A 22,218-nucleotide genomic window follows, 5' to 3' on the forward strand; every position below is an offset into this window, starting at 1 on the left:
CTGGCTGACTGTCCTCCATTATCTCTCCCAGTACTCACCCCCTGAAGACACTCACCAAGGACTTGCCAGGAAAGTGAATGAAGCTTCTTCCAGGTCACGAGAGAGCACTGTGTGGGAGAGTGGGGGGCAGGACTCCAGAGCCTGGCTCTGCTGCACACCGGCCCTGTGTCCTAGGGCCAGCCCTGGCTCCTGTCTGGACCTCAGTTACCTCCCCAGTGAAATGAAGGCTTCCCTGGAGGACCACAGGTGGGCTTTGGGGGCCTCAGCAAACCCTCTGATGCTGGACAAAACCATGTGGCATTTTTCCGAGGAAACAATCCAGTTTTCATCAACATTCCAGCTCTCAGGAGGATCACGACCTCCAAAAAAATTAGGAACCACTGGTCTAGACAATGTCCAGCGTCCCTCGTAGCTTCCCCACGCGGTCATTCGCTCGTTTATTCGCTTCATTCATTCAACCAACATTTCTTGGGTGCCTGCTCCGTGTGGGTGTCATCGTCATGCACAGAGTCTGTGTATGTGCAATCCTGAGACGTCCCCTCAAGAGAGGAGCGCACGTGTGTGTGTGTGTGTGTGTGTGTGTGTCTACAGAGAGAGAGGGAAAGGGAGGACCAAGGTGGGAGAGATGAGAAGAGGGAGGGAGAGGGATAGAGCAGACACAGGGAAAGGGACAAAGAAAGATGGAGAGAGACTGAACAACAGAGATAGAGATCGAAAGAGAGAGAAAGAGAGAGAAACCCACGGAGAGAGCTGGAGGAAGAGGGGAAGGCGAGCATGTGCCACCGATGGGCAATGCCAGCCCCCCTAATTGATGGCTCTGAGCGAGGCCCCCCTCCCGGCTCCGGCTCTAACCTTCCAGATGCTCCCAGAGCCTCCACGCCTCGCATCCCAAGGGCACCCGCCTGGCCCCTTAGGCCAGCCCGCTAAAGGACCTCCCAGGCCCCTTCCCCCACTGCCACAGCTCCTCCAACTGCACGTGAGCAAATACCCTACCCGAACATTCACTCTAGACTCGGGCTCAGACAAAAACAGCAGCCCCCAGTAGAACACCCGGGCAGGCGCGCCCACACCCCCGCTGCTCCCCACTGACAACACTGGACTTGGATCCAGGAGCTTGGACTCTCAGCCCTGGGCTCTTTCATCCAGACCCAGGCCTTCTCAGCATTCTGGCATCACGGACCCTGAGAGAATCTGACGAATCCAGGGCGCTGCTGCGGAACAAAGCACCTGCCCACAAGCCCATGCGGTTTGGCAGCCGGGAAAGGACAGATGAGCGGGTGAAGAGCCACAGGCTGGGCTCAGGCCTGGCTCTGCCATCCCACATCTGTGTGTCCTCAGGCAAATCGCATCACCCCCCAAGCCTCAGTGTCCTCATCTGTAAAGTGGGCGTGCCCTCCTCACAGGCCGGGCGAGGATTAGACGAGAGGAGGAGGGGGAAGTGAGGCACAGAGAAAATCCCCATGAGTGCTGGCTGGTGTTTTGGTTCATAGCCCGAAAGGCCACTGAGAGCTAAGCACCATGTGCCGGATGGAATCCCACGCCACCGTCGGCTCCATCCTCACCTGTTGATTGGAGGACAAAGAATAGCGCTTGGGAGGATACAGATGGAGGTATTCTAGACGCTTAGAGCTTAGGAGAACTCGGCACTGTTCAGGTGGGGAAACTCAGAGGGGCAGGGACGTGCCAAGCCACCCAGAAGGTGGAGGCAGTGGGAGGGTGGATAAAAACCCAGGTCCCATTCCCCGCCCCAATTCTGGCACTTTAACTGGGGGCTGAAATGACAAAGGAGTCGCTATCCCCACCCCTCAACATGGGGAGCAGCGAAGGCCCCACTCCCACCACGTCCGTTCCCTGTGTGGGACCAGGCATCCCCGGAGTCCGGAGCTCCGCCCACCTAAGCCCTTGTCCCAGCCCCACCACTAAACTGCTGGGTAAAACATCCTTATTAACCGCCCACTGTGTTCTGTCTTCTCTGCCCACTTCACCAGTCTTTGCTCCTTTGGGAAAGAAGGCAGGAATCCCCCCGTGACATCCCCAACTAATGACTGGTCCAGCTTACATACCTTCTGTGATGGGGAGCTCACCACTGGGTACCTTAACTGCTCCAGGAGTGAACGCCCTTCCCCAGGCTGAACATCATCCCTGCTTCTTAACTCATCACAATTTATACTTATATGTATCTTATAAGTTTAGTTGTCTGAGCAAGAGCCTTAACTGTCTTCTTCACTGATATGTCCCCAGTGGCTAAAAGAGCCTGGTCCATGGCAGGTTCTCAACTGATATTCGTTGAAAGAATGAAGGAAGGAAGGAATGATCAAGCTTCCAATAAATGGCAGCAGCCCCTGTGAGGCCAGCAGTTCCCAGTATGAGGAGTACGGAGTATGAGATGGGAGGGGCTGGCCTGCAGGCCAGCAGCCCCCAAGTCCAGTCATCCCCGCACACAGATGGGCCTGGGTACCACCCGTACTAGTATGTCATTTGTGTTTTTCTATAAACTAATCCACTATGTGTTTTTTTTTGTTTTTCTTTTTTTGTGGTACGCGGGCCTCTCACCGTCGTGGCCTCTCCCGTTGCGGACCACAGGCTCCGGACGCGCAGGCTCAGCGGCCATGGCTCACGGGCCTAGCCGCTCCGCGGCATGTGGGATCCTCCCGGACCGGGGCACGAACCCGTGTCCCCTGCATCAGCAGGCGGACTCCCAACCACTGCGCCACCAGGAAAGCCCCGGGGGCTTCTTAAAGAAGGGTTTCAACTCGGTATGGTGGAGCTGAGTCCTCTGCTGGCTTCGAGAAAGGGGAGGGGACACAGCGGTGGGCAGGGGGACCCGGAGGAGGAGCAGCCCCTCTGCCCCCCCATCCCCACTTTCCTTCTCCACAGCAGCAGGTACCAGAGGGATCCCGGGGTCACCAGCTGGGAAAGGAGCGGATTTATTCCCCCAGTGAGACCACTGCCCCTTTTTCTGTTGGAAGAATCTCACTGGGGTCTGGGAGAAGAAGATACATCCTGGGACCCATTACCCTCAAGGCTGCAGCATCTCATATGCACCCCAAGGGACTGGGCCTGAGTCCACCCACTGCAAGGTGAAATCAGCCTTACCCACCCCAGATGTCCTTGTTTGGTCAATAAGGATGAGGAGGGGTTCCAGTTTTGTGATTTTTCTACTAATAACATGGATTTCTAATGAAATTAAAATTATGTGAATGTTTAAAACAATACTGACTTGGAATGAGCAAAAGTTGAAGAATTTCAGACCTTAGACCTCTGCCTCATCCTCCCTGCCACCCATTCAGTCATTCCCTGCCACCTCCCTAGGCTGGGCATTGTGGAGGGTACCAGGACACAAGGGAATCTGACCTGTACCCCCGGTCATTACAATGGGAGTGGTGAGAGTGGTCGGATGCCGGCCACTGTATAGCCAGCTGGCCCCAAATCCCCTTCGGGGCCAAGAGACTCTTCCCACGACCCCCTCAACAGCCGGTTCAGTCCCTGAAGTCCAAGGTGATGGCCAAGCACCAGGAGGTGGGGTTGCTTCATGTCCCCTTTCCCCTCTTTCTGATGCCTGCCCCTCACGTGGGTGCCAACATCACTGTTCACACCACGTACTTCCTCTCCTTACGCATATGATTTTCTCAACCTCCAACAGAAGCTGGAAAGTCACTGAGGCAGGGTCCTGGTCTGGGGGTTGCCATGTCTGCTGCTGCACAGCTGGGGCATGGAATGTGGAGGTCACCATGCTCACTCCTTCCACCGCAGGAAGTCTCGTGACCTTGGGCCTCTCCCTCGTCCTCTCTGGGACACAACAGCACTGTGAGCGTGGGCCCTGGAGCCACAATCTGGGCTCCGCTCTGGGCTCCAACACTTGCTAGGTGCGTGACCTTGGGCAAGCCTTTAACCTCACCACGTCTCAGTTTCCTCATGAAAACATCGGGCCAGGGAAAGTCCCCTCCCCTTAGGGTTCTTATGAGGATCAAATGAGACAATGCCATTTACGGCCCTGGCATGACAATAAACGTTTGCTTGCGTAGAATTTTCACTCTCTTTGTATCGAGTGGGTCAGGTGATCCCAAAAGCCAAGCACTAACCTCCCATGCAATCTGGGCACACGCTCTCTTGCCCGTGGCCTTGGTCTTCCCCTCTGTTAGATGGGTAGAAGGAGATGGTCCCAGAGGTCCTGCTGGCTTGGCCTGAGCCTTAGTGATTCATTCCAAGTGCTCTATCTCCTGCCTCGGTGGCCGGTGGGTGGGAAGGGACCACTCTCCTGGCACCCCCGATCCTGCCCACTTGTTTGTCAACAGGAGACTTTCCCCAACACCCCTGCTGTCAGGGTGGCAGCGAGCCAAATTCCCCCGTCCTGCCGGTGGCCTGTGGCTCCCCTTACTTGGGGAAAAGGCTGAGGGAGCCGCCGATAGGCGAAGTGTCAAAAGCAATTGGTGTGAAGGACTTGGGGAAAACCGCTTGCGAGGGTCAATTCCCTCCCGGAGGCCGGGAAACCCTCAGCCCAAGGCGGAGTGTTTACGGGCGTAATTGATAGAATAATCACCAACACCGGAGACAACGGCGAACACATTTTTAACATCATGACCTTCGGAAGACAGCACTCGGTTTCCTCCATCTCCCAGCCACCAAACCAGCCAGCTTACTGATGGGGAGATACCTATAGTTCGTTGAGGAATGCGAGAAAGCCAGAGTCATTTTCCAGTGCACAGGCTGTTTGCCAAATGGCCCGGCGGCCCCCGCCCCCTCCCCCAGCGCCCCGCTGCTCCCTCCTGGCAACAGAGAAAACCTCAGGACAGTGAATTACTCAATGGACAAAGCGCCAGGCCAAACCAGGATCTTTGTCTGCTGCAGGGTGTATTAATAATTGAAGGTGCTGGCTTAGGGTGTGTGTGTGTGTGTGTGTGTGTGTGTGTGTGTGTGTGTGTGTGTGTCTGTGTGTGTGTGTGTGTCTGTGTGTGTGTGTGTCTGTGTGTGTGTGTGTCTGTGTGTGTCTGTGTGTGTCAGGGCAGGGGCGGGAGGATGCATGTTTGCTGCAGTGTAAGGCTTCCTGGGGCTCCTCTGAGGGTCCACATACCTGCTCCAGCCTGGACTTCTTCCTCCCTTGCAAAACCAGACCAATCCAGCAGCCCCTGGCACCAGACAATTTCCCATCCCTACATGTCTCATCAGGTTTGAGTGAATACTTAAGGCAGTGGCTCCCAGACTCCAGGCTGCTTGGTAATCATCTCGGGAGCTTATTAAAATGCAAATTCCAGGGTCCCATCAACAATCATTTTGGCCAATGGGTCTGGGGAGGACCCCAGGATCTGCATTTTAACAAACTCCCTGAGTGATTGCAATGCAAGAGGTGCACAGAGATCTTCATAAAGATCTCTTCCGGGGACTTCCCTGGCAGTCCAGTGGTTAAGACTCGGAGCTTCCACCACAGGGGAGCATGGGTTTGATCCCTGGTCTGGGGAAAGTAAGACTCCGCATGCCGTGCAATGCGGCCAGAAAAAAAGAAGACAAGATCCTGCCTGCCGTGGACAAGATCTAGAAAGAGTCCTGGAGAAAGCGGCTAATCCAGCTTCCTGCTTCTAACTTCCATGTGGCCTCAGCAAGATCCCATCGCCTTTCTGAGCTACTGGCTCCTCCTGGTGGAACCCACTGCCTTACCAGTTCTCCGGGGAAGTGGAAGGGAGTCCCTTGGGCAGAGCTGGGCAGAGGAAGGAGACCCATCACACAACTGGCCAAGCCTGCCTCAAGGCTGTCCCGGAGGAGGCAGGCCCATAGCAGAACTGCCAGACACACCTTCAGTGTAGGCACAGCTCCCCAGCTCTCTGTGCAGACTCAGTGACCTTGGGCAAGTCACTGGCCCTCTCTAACCTGTTTCCTCATATGTCCAGCACCAGCCTTGCACGAATAATGTCAGCCTTAGTGAGTTAACACTGGCAAGGGGTTTGGTAGCACCCGGCACACAGTAGGCAGTTCATAAATGTCAGCTCCCTTTCCTCCCACCCGCTGTGCTCATGGCAATGAGCTAACCCTGTCTGATGAGGAAAAATCAAAGTAGCTGCCATTAATTGAATACCTACTGGGCATAGACACTGACCATCACCACCCCCGCCTCCCACTTCCCTGAGGGCTCCCTAAGAGGCAGGTACCACTCACTCCCCATTCACTCCTCATGCCTTTAAAAAGCCCTCTGTGAAGCGGACTGAGTGGAGGTAGCAGGGACAGGGGAAGCGAGATAGATGTCCTTGCGGACCCATCTGACCCCGGGCTTTCCCTGTGACAAGCCCCGGGGCGAGCAGGCGGAAGGCGTTAGCCTGGCGGCTGGGCTGGGACCGAGCTGGAGAGGTGAGCAGCAACCAGGCGGCTGGGGTCAATGGACTCCTCCCCGGGACCCCCGCTGCCAGCCTCCTACCCCTACCCGAGACGCAGAGACACCTGCCTAACCCAGCCACGTTTCCTGAATCAGCTGAGGACACGCGGAGCCCAGGAATAATGAAATGATCAGGCTCCAATCTGCTAAACAGCAATTTCTGGGCTTTTCCGGCACACGTAGCTTTTATTAAATTGGTATTCTCCTCCTGAACGCAAACGGCTATTAGACATGACCCACTTCTCCGCCGTGTCTCACTATCATTAATAACAGTTTCTTTTTGTGATTAAGTGAGCGGCTCCAAACCCCTCCCGTGGTTTCGGGCGTTTGGCAAAGGGGCAGCACGGGGGCTCCTCGGCATCTACTACTTGGTGACTTTGAACCTGGCAGTGTTGGGAGATGGCAGTCTGGCCCCTGCAGAGCAGCCTGGCCTCCTCGCTTCTTGGGGGACAGAACGAGCCCTAGAGGGGTGACTCGCTGGCCCAGAACTGCATGGCGGGTCACTAAGAGAAGCCAGGTTCCCCCGCAGCCAGTGCTGTGTCCTTGACATCCAACCCCTCCTCTGGGCCTCCGCTGGCCCACCCCAGGGTTCAGCAGGGACATTACAGCTAGTGGGGCAGAGCTGTGCCCTAAGCACGCCTGGCACCAGGGGGCAGGCAGAGACTGCCACACAAAGGGCAAACCCTGCTTTCCTATGGGGGGGTCACCTTGGGGCCTCAGGAATGACAGAGTGGCACCCAGATCCTAGGGGTCTGGTGATCCAGGGACAGGATGATGGTAAACCTCAGAGCCCCAGTCCTTGTATGTCTCGGGACCGCAAACTCAGGAAAGCCCTTCCTTGGAAAACCCTCCTAGTGTAAGTTCCAACTGTGCCAAGGAACTGAGCGAACTGAGCGGAGCCAGAAGGGGAGCGGAAGGAGGAATTCCCAGTCTCCCTTGAATGGGAGGGAATCTGACAGGGAGATGAATGTCCTGGAAAAAGCAGTGTCTTTGCCCAACAGACCCTGGGGCCAGTCTCAGCTCAACCACTCACTCACTGTGTGACCTTGGGCGAGTCCCTTTACCTCTCTGAGCCTTGATTTTTCCATCTGTAAACTAAGGATCAAAATAAGCCTTCCCCTATTTACCACCACTGCAGCCAGGTCAGTAGAAATTAGATGAAGGATAAGAAGGGTACGTAAATGGTACACAGAGCGGTTTCTATTTAACATGGTAAGGAGGAAGGGTGCAGGGAGTCATGGTTCCCAAAAGCAGAGTCCCTGAGAAGGGCTTTGGAAGCGCCCCCTACTTTCCAAAGCAATTCCACTCATGCATCATGCCCCAGCAGCCTTCTCTGATTACCTACTACCATGGCCCTCACTCTTTTCCATCAGAATAAATCACCCAGTTCTCTGCCATTTGTGCAAACCTCTCCCCAGCCCTGGGCATACAGTGCCCAACATTGGTGCTGCAGCCTCTCCTACCAGATTGGAAGCCTTTGCAGGGAAGAGACGGATGGACAAAGCGTCTCCATTTTCATCTATGCCCTGGTCCCCATACCGGAAGGAGCCTGGCTCATGGGGGCAAGGGGCGCCCCCAGAGCTGCCAGCTTCAGACAATCCAACTCTACTGCCAACTTGGGCTCCTCCGGGGCTAGAAGGAGCTTCTGACACTCAGGCAACCAGTGCTGGGAATGTTCTCTTGCTCCCTGGCTCTCACAGTGGCTGAGTTGAGATTTCCCACTTTTCAGTCCTCTAGGGTCAAAGATGAGGACGGGTGGGTACCCTATTGAGGGATGGCAGGGGCTTCCTGTCCCCCCGCCTCCCCAGAGGCAGACAAAAGCTCCTGGCTTCCCCCTTCCCCTTCCATGCCTCTGGCTGGAAGCAACAATGCCAACTATTCCAATGTCTTCGAGGGGCTCCCACCAAGCCTTCGTCCCCAAGATGCCACCCACCTGACAGGGGTGGCTGCAGCCCAGGCTACCAGTTCTCAAGTGGTGGGGTCTTCTGTCCCCCAGGACCTTTCCTAGTGGGGGAGGTGTGGAGAGGGAAGGGACAAGGACAGCTGTGGGGTTAAACCCACAAAGGGGAAAGGCAGATGGGCGGAGAGCGGTGGGTGAGCAGAGTGTGTTCACAAAGTGTTTGTATATGCCAGTGTGTCTGCAGGCAGGCGGGCAGGCAGGAGTTGTGCGCTTGGGTGCCAGCTGGCAGGGTCTGAGTGCTCCAGCCCTAGTGCCTGCTGTGTGTGTAGTGAGCATATGAGTGAGAAGGGGGATCTGAGATGGTGTCTGGAGATGTGTGAGGGAAGGAGTTGTGAGTGTGAGAAAGCAGTGAGTGTGGCTGTGTGTCCATGGCTGTGAATATGTGTGTGGTCATGGAGGTGTGTGTATCGCAGGGAGTTGGGGGGGGTGGGGGGGTTGGAGAGAGCCCTCCGCGAGAGGGGCATAGGGGGTGCCCCCTCCTCCGCAGGGGTGGCCAGGGAGCCAGGGCCGGTCCATAGACCCGGCAGGAGGCGCCCCGGGACTCCCGCCACCGGCAGCACGGGTTCGAGCCCGGGGACGGCCAAGTTGGAGACGCGCGGCCCAGGGTGGGGTTTGGCGTGGAAGTCCGCGAGGGCGGCGACCCAACTCACCGTGGCCGGAGATGTGGTTGTCCCAGGGCGCGTGGCCGGCGGGCCGCGTGGCGCCGCCGAGTTGCAGGAAAAGTGCCAGGTAGTGGAGGGCGCCCAGCGCCACGCCGAGCAGGGCCCCCATGGTGCGCGCTCGGGCCGGGGGCGCCGCCGCCTCACATCGGGGCTCAGGAGACCGCAGACACCACGCCCGCCGTCCCCTGCCCGGTGCGGCCTGGTTGCCCCGCTGCGGCTGCTGCCCCTCGCCCGCTGAACCCGGTCTGGCCCCGGCTCCAGTCCTCGCCCGGCTCCGGCCCAGCCCCGGCTGCGGTTAGCAAGCGCACGCCCTGCCGGCCGTCTCCGACTGCGGGACTCTTCCCTTCCGCGGAAGGCCACTCCGCTCGGTGCCGCTGCCGCCGCACCCCCTCCCTCCCACTCCCTCCCGCCCGCCCAGAGGAGGCGGCGGCGGAGGGATCTGTCGCTTGATTTATCATCAAAGTTTTGCCCAGGCTGGGATTTTTAAAGCGGTACCCGCAACTTCCCCGGCTGGAGAGAGCAGGCGGGGGCGAGATGGGGTGGAGGAAGCCACCCCAGGGACCCGGCTCCTGCTAAGCATAACACCGCTGGCTTCAGAAACAGAAATACTCTCCATCGGGAAAAGGGGAAAAACCAGTCGACCAGCCGCCAGGCCCAGCGCGCTCAGGAGGGTCTCCTCAACTTTGCTAGCAGGGCGGTGCCAGGGTCAGGGAGGCACGTGGGGGTGGGGTGGAGGTGAGGTTGAGGTAGGATGGGAACCTGGGCTGAGGCACAGGAGACCTGGTTAGACCTGGTTAGACCTGCCTGCCTTTGGCTCCCAGTGTGATCGTGTCCGGGTGTCTACCCCTGTCTGAGCTTCAAGGTCTTCAACTGAGAAGTGGGAATAATAGCTGCCTTCAGGGATCCTGGTGAGGATTTACAAAATCATGTGTGTAAAGCGCTAAGCATAATGCCGCCTTCGTGGTAGGAGCTCAATAGTTATTACTGTTGTTGTTCCCCTCTCTGGGACTCAGTTTTCGCGTCTGTAATAGTGGGCGTAAGGCAGGCTAGTTGCTGGGTCTTCTTCTAGCTTAGAGATGCTGGGCCCTGCACAGTGGATTGGATCGCCCCCTTCTGGACTGTAGGGCTCCCTTCCTCGGACAGGTGGGCATAGTGGAATGTTGGGCGGGTGGTGAGGGGGAAGGAGGTGGTAGTGAATGAAGCCATTTTCATTCCCAAGAGCAGGAATGCAACGAGATACTCCGATTCCTTCTCCAACTGCTTAACTGGGGCAGCTGGGACAGACCTTCAGTACAGACACAAGGCGGACCTACTGTGGCCCCATTTAAAAGAAGATTAAGCACATTAAATCAGAGAAGTAGCTTATCTGAGGCCCCACAGCGAGTCTGGGGCTAAGTCCCTGATTCCCGGACAGGGTCCCTCCTGCTCTCATGCCTTGTGCTTTGCCAGGCATCATTCCCGACGGCCGTGTCCGCCGCTGTTTCAGCACCACGGAGGAGGACAGCGTTAACCCCGACACCCATTTTTTTTTTTTTTTTTTGATAAATTTATTTATTTGTTTTTGGCTGTGTTGGGTCTTCGTTGCTGCACACAGGCTTTCTCTAGTTGTGGTGAGCGGGGGCTACTCTTTGTTGCGGTGCGCGGGTTTCTCATTGCGGTGGCTTCTCCTGTGGAGCACGGGCGTCAGGCGCGTGGGCTTCAGTAGCTGCGGCCCGCGGGCTCAGTAGTTGTGGCTTACGGGCTCTAGGGCACAGGCTCAGTAGTTGTGGTGCACGGGATTAGTTGCTCCGCGGCATGTGGGATCTTCCCGGACCAGGGGTCGAACCCGTGTCCCCTGCATTGGCAGGCGGATTCTCAACCACTGTGCCACAAGGGAAGCACACCCATCTTTTCAAGCTCACCGACCGCACCTCCGCGGGCTCCACGGGTTCAGCACCAAGGACTGACCTTCTGATTTCCTCCCTCGCCCCCGCCGAATGGGAGTCAGCGCCTGAGACGGCCCACATCCGTCTCCAGACCACACATAGGTGGATCCCGCATTGTGGACAGCACCCCAACTTTGAGAATGAAGTTAGAGCCCGAAGGACAGCTTCTCCCTCCACCCCTCCACCCCTGTCTTTACTCCGTCATGCACACCCCTTTACAACAGTATGGCGGGCAGCACACCAGTTGGGGCCTGTGGTCACCAGCAACAATACAGTTTATTCGAAACTATGCTCAGCACCCTGAAGTGTCGCGCACTTACAAATACTGTTTCTGCACAACTGACAGCCCTCACAGGACCGGTGGCGCGGCACTGCTTTCAGCACCGCAGAAGGACAAAACCCCGTCCTAGCTCATTCCCGCCCATATTATCTGGAAGAAGTGGGCTTTTATTTATTTATTTATTGCCCGATTAATTTACTTCTCACTTCCTTCCCACTCAGAGGTGGTATTTAGGCTATCCTGGGTTGACCAGCTGTCTTGGGTACGAAAGTATTTCCTCATTCATTAATTCGATTGACTCTCACTCCCAGTGAAATGGGCTTCATTGCCCCCACTATAAAGATGGAGAAACTGAGAATCTTCAAGAACACATAGCAGGGACGTCCCTGGTGGTCTAGTGGTAAAGAATCTGCCTTACAATTCAGGGAACGCGGGTTTGATCCCTGGTCAGGGAACTAAGATCCCACATGCAGCAGGGCAACTAAGGCCACCTGCCACAACTACTGAGCTCGCCTGCCTCAACTAGAACCCGCGCCACAAACTACAGAGCCCACGCACTCTGGAACCCACGTGCCACAGCTACAGAGCGCATGCGCCCTGGAGCCTGCGCACAACCAGAGAGAGAAAACCCGCATGCCACAACAAGAGAGAAGCCTGCACGCCACAACCAAAGATCCCGCATGCCTCAACGAAGGTCCCATGTGCTGCAGCTAAGACCCGACACAGCCAAAAATTTTAAAAATAAATAAATCTTAAAAAAAAATTGATCACATAACAGCACCAAGAGTGGAACCCAGGATTCTTTCAATCCCAGGCTGAAGCCTCTCCAGGAGAATGTAATGGCAGAACTGGGGCCCAAACCCAGGGCTTTCTCCTCTTAAACCTCAGATTGGAGGGAAGGGGGCAGAGGCAAGGGGACAGGGAGAGATCGGAGACTAGAAGAGACAGGAGAAAACAAGAGACTCTGTTTGCGGGCTGCAGAGGAACAAGGTCAGGGTGGGACAGCAGCTCTGCCACTAACCCACTGACTGACCTTGAGGAATCCTTTTTTCTTATAGTCTGGGACAGGGTTAAACCCTGTAACCTCTGAGGTTCCTTCAAGGACAGACCTCCAGGGATTTAATGAGTTTGAAAAGGCTCATGCTGTAATAGCTCTGCTCAAAACCCTCTAATGGCCTTGTTTATCACAGAAATCTTGACGTCTCTGGTTTGCATTCAAGGTCCCAGCCTCACCTCCTGCACATGCCAGACATCATTCGCCCCATGTCCTCTCCCTGAACATGCCCTAGCTTCATCCCGTCCTTACCCTTCCCAGTGCTTCCCCCTCCAGATGCACGCCTTCCCCTCTGTCTAGCTGAGTCTTCCATTGGCCAAGGTCCAGTCTGCATCCCCCACAGGAAGAAATGCCTGCTGCCTTCTCCCGATCTCTGAGCCTCTGTTGGCCCATTACTGTCTACCCAGCGCTGTGCTAAGAACTTTACTTATCCCACTTAATCCTCAGAACTACCAAGCCGTATAGGGTAGAATAGTGTGGTTATAAGTATGGGCTCTCATTTTGAATCCTGCCAACTGCTAGCTGTGTGACCTTAGATAAGTTACTTAACTTTTCTGTGCCTGAGCTTCCTTATCTGTAAACTAAAGATAACACCTCCATCACAAGATTATTATGAGGATTAAATGACTTGCTACATGGAAATCACTTAGAACATTGCCTGGCCATAGTAAGTAGTAATACACAGTAAATACATAGCCATATACATGTTGGCTATTATTATTACTGTTATTATTATTTACAGATAAGTAAACAGATGCTCTGAGAGGTTAAGTATCTTCCCCACTGTCTCACAAGACAGTGGTAGAGCCGTGATATGTTTGACTCCAGAGCCGATGCTCTTGGCATAATACCTAAGCACATCTAGTTCAACCCACCCAGCTGAGGAAACTAAGACCCAGAGAGGATGAGTGAATTCCTCAGTCACAGAGCCAACCATGACAGAACTAGATCCAGGACCTCTGACTCCCAGCTCAGGGCTCTCCCAAAATACCAGACTGTCCCATTTGTATTTCCTACAGCACCTAAAATGTACTTTACAGTTTATGAATCCCATTTACATCCATGTCTTATATAATTCACGCAACAACCCCTGAGGCCGCTATTATTTTTTATTTATTTATTTTATTTATTTATTTTATTTCTGGCTGCTTTGGGTCTTCGTTCCTGTGTGCGTGTTTTCTCTAGTTGCAGCGAGCGGGGGCTACTCTTCTTTGTGGTGCATGGGCCTCTCATTACGGCTTCTCTTGTTGTGGAGCACAGGCTCTAGGTGCTTTGCGGGCTCAGTAGTTGTGGCTTGTGGGCTCTAGAGCACAGGCTCAGTAGTTGTGGTACACGGGCTTAGTTGCTCCACGGCATGTGGAATCTTCCTGGACCGGGGCTTGAGCCCGTGTCCCCTGCATTGGCAGGCGGATTCGTAACCACTGAGCCACCAGGGAAGCCCGAGGCCACTATTATTACCTTCCTTCTTTTACACATAGGAAACTGAAGCTCAGAGAGATGAAGTAACCTGTTCAACATGGCACAGGGAAGCAGGGCAAAAGCTGGATGTGAAAGACGAATCCTCAGCCCATATTTCTCCTCTGTGTCATTCTGCCTCTTTTCTGCTTTGCGATCCAAGTGCAAACAGCAGACACTGTGGAAGCTAAGAGCTTAGTGGAGGCACAAGGTAAACGAAAACTATTCCAGGAAATAGTCTCTAGGAATTCACCAGGGCAGATGGCTGCTGTCACTCATTTCACTCCGGGAACGCTCTAGGAGATAGTGAGCTTCCCATCCCTGGAGGCAATTAAACAAGCATCTAGTGATCACGTGGATGCCAAGAGGCAAATATCATTGTTATTTCCATGACCCAAATGAGGCTCAGAAGGTGAACATCATGTTAAGGATTTCAGTCAAGAAAGACGATCTTTTAAAAGTTCCCCTCAAGCAGGGGATCTCGCACTGTCCCCTGCCTCTGACCCAAGCTCCCTGGAGAGTCCCCAGCCTCCCCTTGACTCAGGGAGGCCAGCCTCCCTTTCCTCCTTGAGAGGTGTCACTTGAGCACCATGGCTCTGTCAGTGGTAACAGCCATAAGATTTGTCCTTTTAATCCAGAATCAATAACAAATTTCATTTAAAAATAAATTAAACCAGGCATTGGGAATCACTCACCACGTGGGCCAGGGTGCTATATAGCGTCGTCTAAATGGCCCCCTTCTGCTCATCTATCAATGCCAAGAGGGGGGAAATACCTAAGCTGCCTGATTCATGGAGAAACTACCTGAATGTATCATCTCCTAACAATGAGCAATTGAGCCCCGAGTTGCCCCTTTTAACACACCAATAACATGTGCAGCGCGGCTTCACGAGAGCTTATCGGAGACCCCACGGTCGCTGGCTGGGAGGGAGCCCATTTATACGGGGGAACAATGGCTTCAGTATGTAACCGCCTAATTTCCAGAATGCATTACTGAGCTCAGAGGAGCAATGGAATTCTATTAAACTCTTATCTGTCATGGGAGGGTATGAAACCTGCGGGGAAATCCAGACTTAGCAGAGACATGCCCAGAAAGGACTAGGGCTGACCCTGGGAGGGGGTGAGCAAACCCAGAGGGGAAGAGGGGGCAGGCGGGGCCCTGCATGGGTAAAAATATGTGCGTTAATAGAGCTCTGGTTTCCAGCGATTATGTTTACATCAGCGAATAAAACTTGGCAATAAAACATCGGAGCTGTGTCTCAGACAGCACTTCCTTTAACAGCCTGGTGTATTTCACTCATTATAACAGGAGGCAAGGAGCTTGAGGTGTTCCGATTTCTCCCCCTTTAATTAAATTTCCTAAATTACTGCCCAAAATTTGGATAAAGCAAAAGACTTACAGCTCTCCTAATCGCCATCACGGCTCCCATCCCATCATTGTGGTGGCCCTGACTGTACCAAGATCCAATATTATTAAACTGAAATACTGTGGGCATTGCCTGCCTGGGCTCTGGTTTGTAAAGGGAGATGCAGCCTCAGGAGAAAACTTGGCCCAGGCTCAGAAAAGAGGCCTGGGTTCTGGGACCGACTTTGCTATCATCTTGCTGTGTGACCTTGGGCAAGTTACTTCCCCTCTTTGAGCTCGATGAGTTCCCTTTTTCTGCAAACATTCATCTGGAGGCTTTTAGAGTTGACTGGGGTCTGGGGTACCCTTTTGAATGCACACTGGGGTGCCTTAGGGAGCTTTAAAAAAATAATAATGTTCAGACCACACCCCAGAGATTCTGACCCAACTGCTTTGGGTGAGGCTAGGCCTGGTATCAGGCTTTTTCGAAATTTCCCAGGTGATCCCAGCGCACAGCTGGGGTTGAGCACCACTGGCCTAGACACAGAGTTATGAGATGTTAGTGGACTTCAGACTCTCTGGGGAGGCTGGTTGCGTCTGCAGAGTCCCAGGCCCCACTCCTGGGGGTTCTCTTCCAGTATGGCTGGGGGAGATATCAGGGAATCTGCCGGCTTACCAAGCTCTCAGGTGTACCTCGTGTAGGGATCCAGTGGGCCACAGTGAGGACCCCGACAGGATGGGAGGACAGGGGCTCCTCCTCTTCTGGTCCTTGAATTGGGTCCAGCCAGCCTCTTGGGGCAAGAAGGCCACCTGCCCCAGCTCTCATGTGCAGGGCAGCACAGGGGGCCGAGCTGTGACCCCCTCCCATCCAGGTCTGGGACGCTCTTCTCCTCTGATGACTGATTTCTTTATCCGTTCTCCCACAAGCTGGGCAGGAGCCGTGAGTGCCCTCTACAGTCAGGCCATGTCTCTGTCACATGAGCCTCCAGGTTTCCTTCTGCCCAGGTGGCTCACCCATGATGCAGATCCAGATCCTCCCATCTTCGTGGATTCTGAAACTTCATCTGCACTCTGCCTCCCTCAGAACTCATGGGCCAATTAGGAAGCCCCTAGCTAGGCTGAGGGCCATGCCTGGGCCAGAAGCCAGAGACAGGGGGAGGTCATCCAGGCTGGCCCCTGTCCCTTCTAGGCTGAGTAACCCCGTGAAGACCTGCGGGGCCACTCGGAGGTTTTCTTTCTGGATTGTAGCCTGGGTGGACCACGTAGAGTGAAGACATCATCTAAAACCTAGAATTTAAAATAACTCTGTTTTTTAACAGAGAAGGGTCATCAAGGATCAACCACGGTTGCCCCATTGTATAGATGGGGAAACTGAGGCCCAGAGAGGGGTAGGGATAAGCCTAGGGTCTCACAGGGAGGAAATGACAGAGCCAGGCCAAGGGCCCAGGTCTCCTGACTCCAGCTGGAGTCTTTCCTCCACATGTCATGAGGAGAGCAGACAGAACCCATTATCAACTTTGCAGCCAGGCAGCTACTCCAGAGGCATCCCACTCTGGGGTTTCCCAAAGGGGACACCTCTCTGAGGTCCAGAGAACCCCCCTAGGCCTTGGCTCTCAGGTTTGAACCCAAACCCGTAAATTGCACTCTACCAAGGCCTGAAACGTGCCCGAGCTGTGTATCTGTGCTGTCCCAGCAAGGGGCCTAATGATAAGCCCATCAAGGGCAATTAACTGCATCCGAAAGACGGGGTTCCTAGGGCCCTTCACCCTGCCAACCGGGTGCTTATTAAACACGACAGGACAGCAGGGTCTCTGCCAATTTCGAGGCTCTGCTTGTGGGAGTGTTTTTAAAATCCTAAAATGACGTTAATGGTGTGGTTAATGCCAGTCTAAATATTCCATGGCTGTGAGTAATTAGCTAGACCAACACTGTCCAGTAGAAATCAAATGCGAGCCTGCATGTGTAATTTAAATTTTTCGGGAATTCCCTGGTGGCCCAGGGGCTAGGATTCCTCGCTTTCACTGCCGAGGGCCCGGTTCAATCCCTGGTTGGGGAACTAAGATTCTGTAAGCCGCGTGGCGCAGCCAAAAAAATAAATAAATAAAAATAGCTTCTAGGGGCTTCCCTGGTGGCGCAGTGGTTGAGAGTCCGCCTGCCGATGCAGGGGACAGGGGTTCGTGCCCCGGTCCGGGAAGATCCCACATGCCACGGAGCGGCTGGGCCCGTGAGCTATGGCCGCTGAGCCTGCGCGTCCGGAGCCTGTGCTCCGCAATGGGAGAGGCCACAGCAGTGAGAGGCCCGCGTACCACAAAAAAAAAAAAAAAAAAAGCTTCTAGTAGCCACAATAATGAAAAGTAAAAAGAAACAGGTGAAGTTAATTTAATAATATATTTGATGTAACCCCCAAATATTGTCATTTCAACACATGATCAATATAAAACATTATTCATGAGCTATTTTACATTCCTTTTACGTATAAGTCATCAGAATCTGGTGCGTATCTCACACTGATGGCACATCTCAATTCGGACTGGCCGCATTTCCGGTGTTCGGTAGCCACATGTGGTTCTTGACTACCCTAGCAGACAACAAAGAGCTGAACCACTCCAGGGGGAGGCTGGGGTGTCTCCACAGACCCCACACAGAGGGAGGGAACAGGAACCTAGTGAGCACATACTATATGCCAGGCACTGGGACTGATGTCACTAAATCCCCACGACGAATCTGGAATGCAGGTGATGTTCACCCTATCTTATAGCTGGGACAACTGAGGCTCAGAGAGGTGAAGTGACTGGGCTGAAGTCACACAGTGGCTGGGACCAAGGTCCGCTGCCCGAGACTTCTGCTGAGGCTCAGCGAGGTGGCCTTACATGAGCCTGAATCCTCAGGAGTTATTTCCCTCTCGTTTCCCCCTCAAACATCTTTTTGAGATTTCTGGCTGCCGAGCAAAGGGAGCCTGTGGAAGGGGTTTGGCCAGCCTCGTCCTGAGCTTTGGAGAGGGAGCAGGGCACCAGCGCCAGGGTGGCAGCAACGACAGAACCTGTATCACGATTTTAATTAACTAATTAGTTGTACAACTAGCTGTTTAGTGTCTGTCTCCCCTCCTCGACTGTGAGCTCTTATAAGGAAAAAACAGTGTGATCTTTATTCCCCACTATATCCTCAAGGCCAAACAGCCTGCCCCAGTCAGCTGCACCTGGTAGGTTCTGAGGTCGCTTCTTCTGCAACCTCCTCCATCACAAGGAGCTCCAGAGGAGGCTCCTTCCACCTCTGAAGGGCATGATCTCTTTGAAAAGGCAGCCCCAGGCCTGGGCTCAAGCTCCTGCTGGGCCATTTACTTACATGTGGCTTTGGACAAGTCACTTAAGCCTCCTGAATCTCAATTTCCTCACCTGTAAAATGGGAATAAAAGAGCCCATTTCATGGGTTGTTTTAGGACCAGAGGGAAAGGCACATGGGACGCACTTTGTTCTCTGCTGTGTCTGTGTCAGTTACCACTGGTGCCTTTATTAATATCATGGGACTTAAGTCACAACCACAGGTGGGCCCTCGGTGGACCCTCTGGGCCAGAGAAGAGGGCTCTGTGCCTCTTAGATGTTTGAAGACAGGGACCAGGCCCACATGTTTTCTTGTCTGTGCCGAGGTGTCCCCAGCCCACTCTACCGCCTGAGTGCCTTTGCTTGTTTTCTTTCCTTCTTTCCTTTCAAGCGTGTCTGGAGTGCCTGCCATGTGCTCTGCACCAGAGCCAGACCTGAGGGGTCCTGAGGCTGGTGACTCTCTGCACAGTGCTCATCTTGTCACTCAGGCCGAGACCGGGTGCTCACCACACCTCACAGGACCCACCATGATCTGGGCCTGTCACTCGTCACCTCTCTGCCCTTATCTTCCTTGGTGTCCCCTCGCCTCCCCTGCTCTAGTCACACTGGCCTCCTTGCTGCTCCTCAAATATTCCTGGAACACTCCTGCCTCAGGACCTTTGCATTTGATGTTCGTGTTCCGCGGAACACGGTCCTTTCAGACCCCCAGCCTCTGATCAAATGTTGTCCTGACCATGTAATATAAAACTGCGGTCCCTGCCCCTCTGAAGCCCCTTACATTTCTGTTTTTCTGAACTCTGACCATTATCTGCCACATTACATGTTTATTTCTTGACTCTCTGTTGCCCTCACTACAATGGAAACCCCATGAGAACAAGGGCAGTGGCTGTCTTGTTCTCCAGCCTGGATCCTGGCACAGAGTGGGTGTTCAAGAACTAACTATTGAATGAACACACAAATGTGGTTTTTGAAACTTGTTTGTGCCGGTCTCCCCCAGGGACTGGGATGTCCTCGAGGGAGGGGCCGAGCTGGTTTTGCTCATCACTTTGCTCCTGCAGGGCCAAGCACACAGTGGGCCCTCAGCTGCTACTGGCCGTGTGGAACTGGACACACCACACTCCGGGAAGGGTTATGACTTCTGTGTTACCATGACTGGCAGCCGTCGTTTGCTGAGGGTCTAGAATGTGCCAGGTCATACGTCAAGCGCTTACCTGTTTTTTCATTAAATCCTCACAATACTGAAAGGTAGATATTTCATGCCCATTTTACAGATGAGGAAACTGAGTCCCGAGAGGTACCCAAGGTCTTCTAGCTGGCAAGTGCAGATCCGGGGTCCAGCTTGGCTCTTCCTGACTCCAAATAGGAAATAACACTCCCTGCGTTGGCCCCTCTGGGCACTGAGCTGAGTGCGATGTTCACTGTCCTCCTCGCAGCCACAGTGGCCCCGTGAGGTCCCACCACTGACATCCTTGTGTAACGATGAGCAGCCTGAGACTTTGAGGGATCAGACGTGTGCTGAAGATGACACAGCTTGTGGCCACCGGGTGACCTGTCTCTAGGGCCTGAGCTCTTAATCGCAAGAAGGGTGTGGTTTGGGGCCAAAATCTCTGTTGACTGGAGGGGAGAGGGTCAGCCTGGCCCACTCCTGATGATGTTGGGATTTTGTCCCCCATCAGGTGGACCTGGGAGTCAGGCACGCCAGGCCCTAATCAGGCCCTCTTCCCCTGCATTCTAAGTCTCCCTTAGTAGCCATCCTCTCCCTGCACTACAACTTTTCCCATCTCGAAAATGGGAGGGTATAGCTTGATCATCACTGCAGAGCCCTTCCAGCTCAATACCATAGAAGGAAATGAGGGATAATGACTTGACCAAGATATACAAGGTTTCCAACATAGATCTTTAGACACCTGGGCCATTGTTCTCTGCCCTGAAGAAAACGCCCTTTAAAGCCAGAGCTGTAGTGTTAAACCAAAGGAATGACATTCTAATGGTGAAATTTCAGGCAAGGTTGGGGATAGGGACAAGTCTTGACCAACTTGACCCAAGCTGCTGGGCCTGGGTCGGGGGCAGAGGGTTTTCCCCAGGGGCCCCTGCTGAAGTGAACACATCATCGGGCATCCTGGGTCTCTCATATTAATGATCTATTGGGAGAATCCGGATGGAGGTGCCGGGTAATTATATTTAAACAGCTGGAACTTGCTCCAGAGTTTCATGCCACTTGCCAAGGCCTGTAAATCATGCCACAGCAGCTCAGGGAGGGGGTAAATTCCCCTCTAATTCAGGAACACCTCCAGCTGTGATCCTGAACGCAGCACAGCACCTTGCGGCGGGGGTGGCTCTCAGAGCCTCCCCACCCCCAGGGGAAGGCAGCCTTCCAGGAGCAGAAGTAGGCGAGGGACACAGGAGGCTGAGCAGAAGCCCATGATCCTGGAGGTGCAGCCCTCCTACCCCCCCAGGAGACACCTGGTTAAGAGCCACAAGGCAGCTTCAGAGGCTCTGCAGAGTTCCCAGGACTATGGGCATGTTTTCATTTTTCTGTCCATCCATCCAATTTTGATCATCCATCCAATATCTCCTCTTTGCTAGTGCGGTGTGTGCAGTAGTGAAAGGTCACCCACTGGCTTCAAATCCTACCCTATGTGACCTTGGGAGGGTCTCTTCACCTCTCTGAGCCTCAGTTTCCTCGTCTGTGTACCTCCCCTCCCCCAACCGTAGGGCTGTTGCAAGAGCAGATGAGACAGAATCTCAGCATTCATTTTACCAACAGGCACTGTGCCTATGGCTTTAAATATATCATCGCATTTAAACCACCCAGGGAGGGAGGCCAGGATTACCCCCATTTCACGATGGAGAAACGGAGACTGGAGGGGGTAAAGAAACTTGCCCAGAGCCACACGCTGACTTATTCTCGCTAACTTCTACCCACGTTCACCGCACTTTTCTTTCCATACTCCCGTCCACCCCTTTCCCCCAAACCCCACCTGTTTCAACACCCTTGAGGGTGGAGGTCCGAAGGGACATACACTCACAACCCACGTGCAGGGCTGTGTGCAGTAGAACAAACACTGGCCTCGTTTGAAGCCAGACAGAGGCAGGCTTGAAGTTGGTCTCACCCCATCCCAGCTGTGTGATCCTGAGAAAGCTACTCAACCTCTCTGAGCCTCAGTTTCCTGATCTCTAGAGTGGACATAGTGATCCCTATCTTACTGGGTTTCATAAAAATTAAGTGAGATGAGCATGGAAAGCCCTTCTTCAGCGCACAGCAGAGGCGCGATAAATGTTAGCTCTTCATTTGTCCGTGCTCACTCTCTCTAGGATAATCTATAGCTGTCAGGGTCTCTGGATGTCATCTTATTGCCCTACTTCATTGTACAGGTGGGGAAACTGAGGCCCAGGGAAGGGCAGAGACTTCTGAGACCACACATCCCATGAATAGGGAGAAAGAGGCCTGCATCCGGGGCGCCACCCCACTCCATCACAATCCTCCACCCTGTGCCCCACTGGCCACTCGTGCCCGGAGGAAGCAGAAGCCCCAGCACTGAGCAGGCTGGAAGGCCTGTGTCCTCAAGGAGGCCACCTCCGGCCACGGGTCAAGTGTGTGTCCTTTGGGCCCCTGTTCCACCTTGGTCTCAGTGTCCAATATTCAATTGCTGTTCCTGCTTCCCTGGTCCCTAGAAAGGTAGTTTCTAAAGATCACTGTTCTTTTCTCCTGTGCTCCTTTCCCCTCAACCAGATGTGGTATGCAAGGCCCCACTGCCTCTAAGCAGGGGCTCTGTCCCACTCCCCACACCCACCCCGATGAGGCTGGGAAGGCCCCGTTGATCTCTCAAGAGGCAGCTGGCTCTGGGTTTGGATCCCG

At 54.0% G+C, this 22,218-nt stretch overlaps 1 protein-coding gene across 1 annotated transcript in view; it reads right to left on the bottom strand.

Moving 5' to 3' along the window:
- Window positions 1-9,315, bottom strand: part of VSTM2L (V-set and transmembrane domain containing 2 like) — a 35,441-nt gene extending 26,126 nt beyond the window's left edge. Inside the window, exon 1 of the mRNA XM_027078331.1 lies at window positions 8,972-9,315. Within this exon, the coding sequence (XP_026934132.1) occupies window positions 8,972-9,092 (121 nt within the window). The 5' untranslated portion in view covers window positions 9,093-9,315. The remainder of the gene's footprint in view (window positions 1-8,971) is intronic.
- Window positions 9,316-22,218: the final 12,903 nt, after the last annotated feature.

The sequence above is a fragment of the Aethalodelphis obliquidens genome, unplaced genomic scaffold, assembly GCF_003676395.1.
Source record: "Aethalodelphis obliquidens isolate GAN/ISIS:26980383/991018 unplaced genomic scaffold, ASM367639v1 scaffold42, whole genome shotgun sequence".
NCBI classification, from domain to species: domain Eukaryota; kingdom Metazoa; phylum Chordata; class Mammalia; order Artiodactyla; family Delphinidae; genus Aethalodelphis; species Aethalodelphis obliquidens.